This window comes from Oncorhynchus nerka, linkage group LG5, assembly GCF_034236695.1.
Source record: "Oncorhynchus nerka isolate Pitt River linkage group LG5, Oner_Uvic_2.0, whole genome shotgun sequence".
NCBI lineage: Eukaryota > Metazoa > Chordata > Actinopteri > Salmoniformes > Salmonidae > Oncorhynchus > Oncorhynchus nerka.
In genome coordinates, this window is record NC_088400.1 from 20,259,121 (window position 1) to 20,272,583 (window position 13,463).

Here is a 13,463-nt window from a genome sequence, read left to right on the forward strand (position 1 = left end):
GAAACGGACACGTCTAACTTCACTATTTCCAACTCACTACAAGCTCTACACATACACTCACTCCCCCTGTCTCTCACATTCATACACACTGTCTTTCTCTCTCTCTCCCCCTGTGACTATCTCTAGTTTTGAACGTTCCCTTTAAATACCCTCCCTAACGGGAAATAACGGTAGTAAGCTGCCTGCTACCGTCCGGTCAGGCTATCCGATTTCTCTACGGTCAGTGAATTTACGTGCAGTCGGACAGGTGCTCGTGCTTTGCGATGAGAACGCTGTTGATATCACTCCTCTGGGTCCTCGGCGGGGTGGAGGAGACCGTGGCCGTACCTGCTGTAGGCCGACATGCCACGAGAGAGTTCTACATCGCCGCGGTTGAGATTGGTTGGGACTATCTTTACTGGGGCAGCGCTGACTCGTCGGAACAAAGGTGAAGTTCTATCAAGTCATTACCTAATATCTATCCCTTATTTGGTTGTTTTTTGCTTTGAAGACTAGGTTTTTTAAGTCTGTCGGGTTAAACGTCAATATTGTAGTAGACTATTCTATTCAATTAAACGTTGAAGATGTATATAACCTTGGAGGATATTTGATTTGTTTTCCTGTTTAAATCATTGCATTATACATTTTGTTTTAAATGTAAATATACATGTTGATCATTAACTTCTAGGAGGAGGACCAAGGATCCCCCTCAGAAATACATAAAAGCTGTTTATAGAGAATACACTGATTCCACATATTCAGTCCCCAAACCTACATCAACATGGGCAGGTATGTGTACTCATTTTATGTATTAATTATGAATTACTTTAATTAGGTATATCTTTGAAATAAAATATATGCTACCACACACAGTGGTGTAAAGTACTTAAGTAGTTTATAGGGTATCTGTACTTTACTATTTATATTTTTGGCAACTTTTATGTTTACTTCACTACATTCTTAAAGGAATTATGTACTTTTTACTCCATACATTTTGATGGGAAAATGGTCCAATTCACACACTTATCAAGAGAACATCCCTGGTCATCCCTACTGCCTCTGATCTGGTGGACTCACTAAACAGAGAACATCCCTGGTCATCCCTACTGCCTCTGATTAAACAGAGAACATCCCTGGTCATCCCTACTGCCTCTGATCTGGTGGACTCACTAAACAGAGAACATCCCTGGTCATCCCTACTGCCTCTGATCTGGTGGACTCACTAAACAGAGAACATCCCTGGTCGTCCCTACTGCCTCTGATCTGGTGGACTCACTAAACAGAGAACATCCATGGTCATTCCTACTGCCTCTGATCTGGTGGACTTACTAAACAGAGAACATCCCTGGTCATCCCTACTGCCTCTGATCTGGTGGACTCACTAAACAGAGAACATCCCTGGTCATCCCTACTGCCTCTGATCTGGCGGACTCAGGAAACAGAGAACATCCCTGGTCATCCCTACTGCCTCTGATCTGGTGGACTCACTAAACAGAGAACATCCCTGGTCATCCCTACTGTCTCTGATCTGGCGGACTCACGAAACAGAGAACATCCCTGGTCATCCCTACTGCCTCTGATCTGGCGGACTCAGTAAACAGAGAACATCCCTGGTCATCCCTACTGCCTCTGATCTGGCGGACTCACGAAACACAAATGCTTCGTTTGTAAATTATGTCTGAGTGTTGGAGTGTGCCCCTTGCTATCCGTCAATAAAAATAACAACAATTAAATGGTGCCGTCTGGTTTTGCTTAAATAATGGAATTTGAAATGGTTTATACTTTTACTTTTGATACTTAAGTATATTTTAGCAATTCCATTTACTTTTGATCTTTATATTTAAAACCAAACACTTTTAGACTTTTACTCAAGTAATATTTTACTTTTACTTGAGTCATTTTCAATGAAGGTTTCTTTACTTTTACTCAAGTATGACAAGTGAGTTCTTTTTCCACCGCTGACCACACACACACACACAGAGAGAGAGAGAGAGAAACAGAGTGCTTTGTGTTGCAGGTATTCAGGGTCCGGTGATCCATGCCCAGGCCAGTGACAGGGTGGTAGTGCACTTTAAGAACCTGGCGTCCCAGCCCTACAGTATCAGCCCTGTGGGGGTCAGCTACTGGAAACAGTCTGAGGGTAATGTCTTTATGTCTACCTACTACCTTACTACTGGAAACAGTCTGAGGGTAATGTCTTTATGTCTACCTACTACCTTACTACTGGAAACAGTCTGAGGGTAATGTCTTTATGTCTTTATGTCTACCTACTACCTTACTACTGGAAACAGTCTGAGGGTAATGTCTTTATGTCTACCTACTACCTTACTACTGGAAACAGTCTGAGGGTAATGTCTTTATGTCTTTATGTCTACCTACTAGCTTACTACTGGAAACAGTCTGAGGGTAATGTCTTTATGTCTACCTACTACCTTACTACTGGAAACAGTCTGAGGGTAATGTCTTTATGTCTACCTACTACCTTACTACTGGAAACAGTCTGAGGGTAATGTCTTTATGTCTTTATGTCTACCTACTACCTTACTACTGGAAACAGTCTGAGGGTAATGTCTTTATGTCTTTATGTCTACCTACTAGCTTACTACTGGAAACAGTCTGAGGGTAATGTCTTTATGTCTACCTACTACCTTACTACTGGAAACAGTCTGAGGGTAATGTCTTTATGTCTACCTACTACCTTACTACTGGAAACAGTCTGAGGGTAATGTCTTTATGTCTTTATGTCTACCTACTACCTTACTACTGGAAACAGTCTGAGGGTAATGTCTTTATGTCTTTATGTCTACCTACTACCTTACTACTGGAAACAGTCTGAGGGTAATGTCTTTATGTCTACCTACTACCTTACTACTGGAAACAGTCTGAGGGTAATGTCTTTATGTCTTTATGTCTTTATGTCTACCTAGTACCTTACTACTGGAAACAGTCTGAGGGTAATGTCTTTATGTATTTATGTCTACCTACTAACTTACTACTGGAAACGGTCTGAGGGTAATGTCTTTATGTCTACCTACTAACTTACTACTGCAAACAGTCTGAGGGTAATGTCTTTATGTCTACCTAGTACCTTACTACTGGAAACAGTCTGAGGGTAATGTCTTTATGTCTTTATGTCTACCTACTAGCTTACTACTGGAAACAGTCTGAGGGTAATGTCTTTATGTCTACCTACTAGCTTACTACTGGAAACAGTCTGAGGGTAATGTCTTTATGTCTACCTACCAGCTTACTACTGGAAACAGTCTGAGGGTAATGTCTTTATGTCTACCTACTAGCTTACTACTGGAAACAGTCTGAGGGTAATGTCTTTATGCCTACCTACTAGCTTACTACTGGAAACAGTCTGAGGGTAATGTCTTTATGTCTACCTACTAACTTACTACTGGAAACAGTCTGAGGGTAATGTCTTTATGTCTTTATGTCTACCTACTAACTTACTACTGGAAACAGTCTGAGGGTAATGTCTTTATGTCTTTATGTCTACCTACTAGCTTACTACTGGAAACAGTCTGAGGGTAATGTCTTTATGTCTACCTACTAGCTTACTACTGGAAACAGTCTGAGGGTAATGTCTTTATGTCTACCTACTAGCTTACTACTGGAAACAGTGAGGGTAATGTCTTTATGTCTTTATGTCTACCTACTAACTTACTACTGGAAACAGTCTCAGGGTAATGTCTCTATGTCTTTATGTCTACCTACTAACTTACTACTGGAAACAGTCTGAGGGTAATGTCTTTATGTCTACCTACTAGCTTACTACTGGAAACAGTCTGAGGGTAATGTCTATATGTCTACCTACTAACTTACTACTGGAAACAGTCTGAGGGTAATGTCTTTATGTCTACCTACTAGCTTACTACTGGAAACAGTCTGAGGGTAATGTCTTTATGTCTACCTACTAGCTTACTACTGGAAACAGTGAGGGTAATGTCTTTATGTCTTTATGTCTACCTACTAACTTACTACTGGAAACAGTCTCAGGGTAATGTCTTTATGTCTTTATGTCTACCTACTAGCTTACTACTGGAAACAGTCTGAGGGTAATGTCTTTATGTCTTTATGTGTACCTACTAGCTTACTACTGGAAACAGTCTGAGGGTAATGTCTTTATGTCTACCTACTAGCTTACTACTGGAAACAGTCTGAGGGTAATGTCTTTATGCCTACCTACTAGCTTACTACTGGAAACAGTCTGAGGGTAATGTATTTATGTCTACCTACTAACTTACTACTGGAAACAGTCTGAGGGTAATGTCTCTATGTCTTTATGTCTACCTACTAACTTACTACTGGAAACAGTCTGAGGGTAATATCTTTATGTCTACCTACTAGCTTACTACTGGAAACAGTGAGGGTAATGTCTTTATGTCTTTATGTCTACCTACTAACTTACTACTGGAAACAGTCTGAGGGTAATGTCTTTATGTCTACCTACTAGCTTACTACTGGAAACAGTCTGAGGGTAATATCTTTATGTCTACCTACTAGCTTACTACTGGAAACAGTCTGAGGGTAATGTCTTTATGTCTACCTACTAACTTACTACTGGAAACAGTCTGAGGGTAATGTCTTTATGTCTACCTACTAACTTACTACTGGAAACTGTCTGAGGGTAATGTCTTTATGTCTACCTACTAACTTACTACTGGAAACAGTCTGAGGGTAATGTCTTTATGTCTTTATGTCTACCTACTACCTTACTACTGGAAACAGTCTGAGGGTAATGTCTTTAACTTACCCTAAATACTCAATCTGCGTGTCTATCTACTAACTTACCATAAATACCAAATCTGGTCGTCTCTATCTACTAACTTACCGTAAATACTAAATCTGTGCGTCTACCTACTAACTTACCGTAAATACTAAATCTGTGCGTCTACCTACTAACTTACCGTAAATACTAAATATATGTGTCTACCTACTAACTTACCGTAAATACTAAATCTGTGTGTCTATCTACTAATTTACCGTAAATTGTAAGCCCCTGTCACATCCTAGAACTAGTGTTATAAAGTATAATGAACCCAATAAAGGGCTTCCCCACTGTTGTACACTTGAATTAAGTGTGTGTGTGTGTGTGTGTGTGTGTGTGTGTGTGTGTGTGTGTGTGTGTGTGTGTGTGTGTGTGTGTGTGTGTGTGTGTGTGTGTGTGTGTGTGTGTGTGTGTTATTTGCCACATTTTATTTGCCACACGCCCCGAATACAACAGGCTTACTTACAAGCCCTTACCCCACAACACAGTTACAAGCCCTTACCCCACAACACAGTTACAAGCCCTTACCCCACAACACAGTTACAAGCCCTTACCCCACAACACAGTTACAAGCCCTTACCCCACAACACAGTTACAAGCCCTTACCCCACAACACAGTTACAAGCCCTTACCCCACAACACAGTTACAAGCCCTTACCCCACAACACAGTTACAACACAGTTACAAGCCCTTACCCCACAACACAGTTACAAGCCCTTACCCCACAACACAGTTACAAGCCCTTACCCCACAACACAGTTACAAGCCCTTACCCCACAACACAGTTACAAGCCCTTACCCCACAACACAGTTACAAGCCCTTACCCCACAACACAGTTACAAGCCCTTACCCCACAACACAGTTACAAGCCCTTACCCCACAACACAGTTACAAGCCCTTACCCCACAACACAGTTACAAGCCCTTACCCCACAACACAGTTACAAGCCCTTACCCCACAACACAGTTACAAGCCCTAACCCCACAACACAGTTACAAGCCCTTACCCCACAACACAGTTACAAGCCCTTACCCCACAACACAGTTACAAGCCCTAACCCCACAACACAGTTACAAGCCCTAACCCCACAACACAGTTACCCCTAACCCCACAACACAGTTACAAGCCCTTACCCCACAACACAGTTACAAGCCCTAACCCCACAACACAGTTACAAGCCCTAACCCCACAACACAGTTACAAGCCCTAGTTACAGTTACAAGCCCTAACCCAGTTACAAGCCCTTACAACACAGTTACAAGCCCTACCCCACAACACAGTTACAAGCCCTAACCCACAGTTACAAGCCCTAACCCCACAACACAGTTACAAGCCCTTACCCCACAACACAGTTACAAGCCCTTACCCCACAACACAGTTACAAGCCCTTACCCCACAACACAGTTACAAGCCCTTACAAGCCCTAACCCCACAACACAGTTACAAGCCCTAACCCCACAACACAGTTACAAGCCCTAACCCCACAACACAGTTACAAGCCCTAACCCCACAACACAGTTACAAGCCCTAACCCCACAACACAGTTACAAGCCCTTACCCCACAACACAGTTACAAGCCCTTACCCCACAACACAGTTACAAGCCCTTACACCCCACAACACAGTTACAAGCCCTAACCCCACAACACAGTTACAAGCCCTAACCCCACAACACAGTTACAAGCCCTAACCCCACAACACAGTTACAAGCCCTAACCCCACAACACAGTTACAAGCCCTAACCCCACAACACAGTTACCCCACAACACAGTTACAAGCCCTTACCCCACAACACAGTTACAAGCCCTAACCCCACAACACAGTTACAAGCCCTTACCCCACAACACAGTTACAAGCCCTACCCCACAACACAGTTACAAGCCCTTACCCCACAACACAGTTACAAGCCCTAACCCCACAACACAGTTACAAGCCCTTACCCCACAACACAGTTACAAGCCCTTACCCCACAACACAGTTACAAGCCCTTACCCCACAACACAGTTACAAGCCCTTACCCCACAACACAGTTACAAGCCCTAACCCCACAACACAGTTACAAGCCCTACCCCACAACACAGTTACAAGCCCTACAAGCCCTACCCCACAACACAGTTACAAGCCCTAACCCCACAACACAGTTACAAGCCCTACCCCACAACACAGTTACAACACAACACAGTTACAAGCCCTAACCCCACAACACAGTTACAAGCCCTAACCCCACAACACAGTTACAAGCCCTTACCCCACAACACAGTTACAAGCCCTACCCCACAACACAGTTACAAGCCCTAACCCCACAACAACACCCCACAACACAGTTACAAGCCCTTACCCCACAACACAGTTACAAGCCCTTACCCCACAACACAGTTACAAGCCCTAACAACACAGTTACACACCCCACACAGTTACAAGCCCTTACCCCACAACACAGTTACAAGCCCTACCCCACAACACAGTTACAAGCCCTTACCCCACAACACAGTTACAAGCCCTACCCCAAACACAGTTACAAGCCCTAACCCCACAACACAGTTACAAGCCCTAACCCCACAACACAGTTACAAGCCCCCCACAACACAGTTACCCCACAACACAGTTACAAGCCCTTACCCCACAACACAGTTACAAGCCCTAACCCCACAACACAGTTACAAGCCCTTACCCCACAACACAGTTACAAGCCCTTACCCCACAACACAGTTACAAGCCCTTACCCCACAACACAGTTTTAAGAAAATACAAAAAAAAGTAAGAGAGAAAAGTAACAAATAATAATAAAATAATAATAAAAGAGCAGCAGTAAATAACAATAGCGGGGCTCCATACAGGGGGTACCGTGACAGAATCAATGAGCGGGGGTACCGGTGTCGTGGTAATTGAGGTAATATGTACATGGAGGTAGAGTTATTAAAGTGACTATGCATAGATAATAACAGAGAGTAGCAGCAGCGTAGAAGGGGGGGAGGCAATGGAAATAGTCTGGGTATCCATTTGATTAGATGTTCAGGAGTCTTATGGCTTGACCAGCCTTTCAAAGCACTTCATGGCTACAGATGTGAGTGCCACCGGTCGGTAGTCATTTAGGCAGGTTACCTTAGTGATCTTGGGCACAGGGACAATGGTGGTCTGCTTAAAACATGTTGGTATTACAGACTCGGTCAGGAACAGGTTGAAAATGTCAGTGAAGACACTGCAGTTGGTCAGCGCATGCTTGGAGTACACGTCCTGGTAATCCGTCTGGCCCTGCGGCCTTGTGAATGTTGACCTGTTTAAAGGTCTTACTCACATCGGCTGAGGAGAGCTTGATTACACAGTTGTCCGGAACAGCTGATGATCTCATGCATGTTTTAGTGTTACTTGCCTGGAAGCAAGCATAGAAGTTATTGAGCTTGTCTCGTAGACTTGTGTCACTGGGCAGCTCTTGGCTGTGCTTCCCTTTGTAGTCTGTAATAGTTTGCAAGCCCTGCCACATCTGACGAGCGTTGGAGCCGGTGTAGTATGAATCAATCTTATTCCTGTATTGACACTTTGCCTGTTTGATGGTTCGTCGGAGGGAATAGAAGGATTTCTTAGAAGCTTCCGGGTTAGAGTCCCGCACCTTGAAAAATGATTTGTTCAGTTTGAGGTGAGTAATCGCTGTTATGATGTCCAGAAGCTCTTTTCGGTCATAAGAGACGGTAACAGCAACATTATGTACAAAATAAGTTACAAACAATGCGGAAAAACAAACAAAATAGCACAGTTGGTTAAGAGCCAATAAAACAGCAGCCATCCTCTCCGGCGCCAAATGTATCAAATGAGTGTGTTCCCGCAAGCATGTATCTGCAATGTCAGTCTCTGTGTGTACACACGTATATTCCTAGCAGTATATCTCTTTCTCTCTAGGGGCCGGATACGATGACGCCACGTCTAGCCAGGAGAAGGAGGATGATGCGGTTGCTCCAGGAGGATACTACAAGTACGTCTGGGACATCAACCCTAATGACGGTCCGACCGTGGGAGACCCAGAATGCCTCACCTACTCCTACTCCTCCCAGGTGGACACTGTACAAGACTTCAACTCTGGGCTCATCGGGGCTCTGCTCATCTGCAAATCAAGTTAGAGACACAACTTTATTCCTGCTATGTTGATCCCACATACCTTACGTCCAGATACATCACAACTTTATTCCTGATATGTTGATCCCACATACCTTACGTCCAGATACACCACAACTTTATTCCTGATATGTTGATCCCACATACCTTACGTCCAGATACATCACAACTTTATTCCTGATATGTTACTCCCACATACCTTACGTCCAGATACATCACAACTTTATTCCTGATATGTTACTCCCACATACCTTACGGTCAGATACACCACAACTTTATTACTGATATGTTGATCCCACATACCTTACGTCCAGATACATCACAACTTTATTCCTGATATGTTGATCCCACACACCTTACGTCCAGATACATCACAACTTTATTCCTGATATGTTACTCCCACATACCTTACGGTCAGATACATCACAACTTTATTCCTGATATGTTGATCCCACATACCTTACGGCCAGATACATCAGAACTTTATTCCTGATATGTTGATCCCACATACCTTACAGCCAGATACATCAGAACTTTATTCCTGATATGTTGATCCCACACACCTTACAGCCAGATACATCACAACTTTATTCCTGATATGTTACTCCCACATACCTTACGGTCAGATACATCACAACTTTATTCCTGATATGTTGATCCCACATACCTTACGGCCAGATACATCACAACTTTATTCCTGATATGTTGATCCCACATACCTTACGTCCAGATACATCACAACTTTATTCCTGATATGTTGATCCCACATACCTTACGGTCAGATACATCACAACTTTATTCCTGATATGTTGATCCCACATACCTTACGGTCAGATACACCACAACTTTATTCCTGATATGTTGATCCCACATACCTTACGGTCAGATACACCACAACTTTATTCCTGATATGTTGCTCCCACATACCTTACGGTCAGATACACCACAACTTTATTCCTGATATGTTGATCCCACATACCTTACGGTCAGATACACCACAACTTTATTCCTGATATGTTGATCCCACATACCTTACGTCCAGATACATCACAACTTTATTCCTGATATGTTGATCCCACATACCTTACATCCAGATACATCACAACTTTATTCCTGATATGTTGATCCCACATACCTTACGGTCAGATACACCACAACTTTATTCCTGATATGTTACTCCCACATACCTTACGTCCAGATACATCACAACTTTATTCCTGATATGTTACTCCCACACACCTTACGGTCAGATACACCACAACTTTATTCCTGATATGTTGATCCCACATACCTTACGGTCAGATACACCACAACTTTATTCCTGATATGTTGATCCCACATACCTTACGGTCAGATACACCACAACTTTATTCCTGATATGTTGATCCCACATACCTTACGGCCAGATACATCACAACTTTATTCCTGATATGTTACTCCCACATACCTTACGGCCAGATACATCACAACTTTATTCCTGATATGTTGATCCCACATACCTTACGGTCAGATACATCACAACTTTATTCCTGATATGTTGATCCCACATACCCTACGTCCAGATACATCACAACTTTATTCCTGATATGTTGATCCCACATACCTTACGTCCAGATACATCACAACTTTATTCCTGATATGTTGACGCCACATACCTTACGGCCAGATACATCACAACTTTATTCCTGATATGTTACTCCCACATACCTTACGGCCAGATACATCACAACTTTATTCCTGATATGTTGATCCCACATACCTTACGGTCAGATACATCACAACTTTATTCCTGATATGTTGATCCCACATACCCTACGTCCAGATACATCACAACTTTATTCCTGATATGTTGATCCCACATACCTTACGTCCAGATACATCACAACTTTATTCCTGATATGTTGATCCCACACACCTTCCACAACTTTCTCTCTACGTATCACACTCCCCTTACAGTACAGTCAGACCCACTGTGACACATATCTGCCTGGTAAAGGAGGAAATGAATGTGGCTGCTGGACTCATAGCTGACTGGGACTTATTATGTGCTCTGCTCTCAGTCATACAGTGATCCTATCCTACCTAATGGAAAAACTATGTGAACAGAAGGAGGTCTGAATCATATAAACGCCGTACTAAGTATGGATTGTCAATAGTTTACTGCACATTATGAAGCTTAATACCCAGACTACCACAAGGCCTGACTATTAAACAAATGAGTAATCTGACCAAATAAGTCATTTGAACAAATGAGTAATTTCACCAAATGCGTCAATTCACCAAATGTACCCTGTGATATTCAGATCAATCAACTAATGTGTTATCTGTATCCTCTGCTTCCCTTGGGTTCTCACAGCTGCATTTACAGATAATGGAGTTCGGAAAAGCAGAGAGTTTATTCTGCTCTTTGCTGTTTTTGATGAGAGTAAGAGCTGGTACGGAGAGGTGGGGAGTTTCCGGGAAAGATTTAAGAAGGCCAATGCAAGAAAACAGTACCACACTATCAATGGATACGTCAACTCAACTTTACCAGGTCAGGAGCTAGTTTAGCATGTTACTGTATAGAGTCAACAGTTCAGTCCTGTTGTCAACTATGTTTGGTATGTGTGTAGGTCTGACAATGTGCCAGGGACGAGATCATGTGTTCTGGCATCTCATTGGAATGGAAACGTCTCCAGAGATCCACTCTATACAGTTCCAGGATCACACTCTGCAGGTACAGCAGATAATTCAAGTTTAAATCAGGGTTTACTTAAAGCTGTCAACAAATCATTACTAATGGTCAACCAAGATTTTCCTTTTCAGAATGTTTTGACAATGAAGTTGTTATAAGTCATTTGTAAGAATGTGTAACCAGTTCAGCAGCATTTCAGTCTGAGCCTAAATTTACCCTTGTCATTCCAGGTGATGGCCCACCGTAAGGTTACTGTGGAGATGACTCCAATGACCTTCACCACAGCGGAGCTGAAGCCCAGCACTCAGGGGAAGTTCCTCATCAGCTGTCAGATCCAAGCAAACAGCCACGGTAAGAGTATGTTCTCGCAAAGTTGTGATATAAAGTTTTGATCAATTTGAAAGTTCCCAATTTGATTTGACACTCCTGTGTGAGGTACCAGAGTGAGACTTATACATTTGAGCCCGAGTTGCATGAATAATTATGTTGTTGAGAATGAGAAGGTGTTTATAAGGCGCTATAAGATGTATTTTTATATCTTTGTTCCAGTGGGCATGAGTGCAGTCTTTGAGGTGGAGGACTGCCCAGAGCCTGTGACGGTGCCCGGTCCTGACGTGCGTCGGGTCCAGCAGTCTGAGAATGAGGAGGACTATGAATATGGAGATGACATGTTTGAGTTATTTGTGTTCAAGCCTGTGAAAAGTCGAGCTGTGGGGCGCTCTCGAGGGGGGAAGAACAAAGTCTGGGTCCATTACATTGCTGCTGAGGAGATCAGTTGGGATTACGCACCCCACCTCAGCCAGGGAGACAGGTACGAAACCCCAACTCAGTTAAAGGAGAAAGGTACGAAACCCCACCTCAGTTAAGGAGCAAGGTACAAAACCCCACCTTAGTTAAGGAGCAAGGTACAAAATCCCACCTTAGTTAAGGAGCAAGGTACAAAACCCCACCTTAGTTAAGGAGCAAGGTACAAAATCCCACCTTAGTTAAGGAGCAAGGTACAAAACCCCACCTTAGTTAAGGAGATAGGTACAAAATCCCACCTTAGTTAAGGAGCAAGGTACAAAACCCCACCTTAGTTAAGGAGCAAGGTACAAAATCCCACCTTAGTTAAGGAGCAAGGTACAAAACCCCACCTTAGTTAAGGAGACAGGTACAAAATCCCACCTTAGTTAAGGAGCAATGTACAAAATCCCACCTTAGTTAAGGAGCAAGGTACAAAACCCCACCTCAGTTAAGGAGCCAGGTACAAAATCCCACCTTAGTTAAGGAAACAGGTACAAAACCCCACCTTAGTTAAGGAAACAGGTACAAAACCCCACCTTAGTTAAGGAAACAGGTACAAAACCCCACCTCAGTTAAGGAGACTGGTACAAAACCCCACCTCAGTTAAGGAGACAGGTACAAAACCCCACCTCAGTTAAGGAGTCAGGTACAAAATCCCACCTTAGTTAAGGAGACAGGTACAAAATCCCACCTCAGTTAAGGAAACAGGTACAAAACGCCACCTCAGTGAGCGAGACAGGTACAATACCCCACCTCAGTTAAGGAGTCAGGTACGAAACGCCACCTCAGTGAGGGAGACAGGTACAAAACGCCACCTCAGTGAGGGAGACAGGTACAATACCCCACCTCAGTTAAGGAGTCAGGTACGAAACGCCACCTCAGTGAGCGAGACAGGTACAAAACCCCACCTCAGTGAGCGAGACAGGTACAAAACCCCACCTCAGTGAGCGAGACAGGTACGAAACCCCACCTCAGTGAGCGAGACAGGCACAAAACCCCACCTCAGTGAGCGACAGGTGACAGGTAGGAGACCCCACCTCAGCCAGGGTGACAGGTAGTAGACCCCACCTCAGCCAGGGTGACAGGTAGGGGACCCCACCTCAGCCAGGGTGACAGGTAGGAGACCCCACCTCAGCCAGG

At 43.5% G+C, this 13,463-nt stretch overlaps 1 protein-coding gene across 2 annotated transcripts in view; it reads left to right on the forward strand.

Moving 5' to 3' along the window:
* Positions 1–39: 39 nt before the first annotated feature.
* LOC115121684 (coagulation factor VIII-like) overlaps positions 40–13,463 on the forward strand; it is a 70,232-nt gene continuing 56,808 nt past the window's right edge. The window contains exons 1-8 of one of the 2 annotated variants that reach the window (XM_065018433.1): positions 40–427; positions 668–768; positions 1,997–2,119; positions 8,651–8,863; positions 11,220–11,396; positions 11,476–11,579; positions 11,768–11,888; positions 12,087–12,348. In XM_065018433.1, coding sequence (XP_064874505.1) covers positions 264–427; positions 668–768; positions 1,997–2,119; positions 8,651–8,863; positions 11,220–11,396; positions 11,476–11,579; positions 11,768–11,888; positions 12,087–12,348 — 1,265 coding nt within the window. In that variant the 5' untranslated portion in view covers positions 40–263. Of the gene's footprint in view, positions 428–667; positions 769–1,996; positions 2,120–4,653; positions 4,724–8,650; positions 8,864–11,219; positions 11,397–11,475; positions 11,580–11,767; positions 11,889–12,086; positions 12,349–13,463 lie in introns of those variants that run through there. The other variant, XM_065018434.1, reaches the window with a different exon arrangement.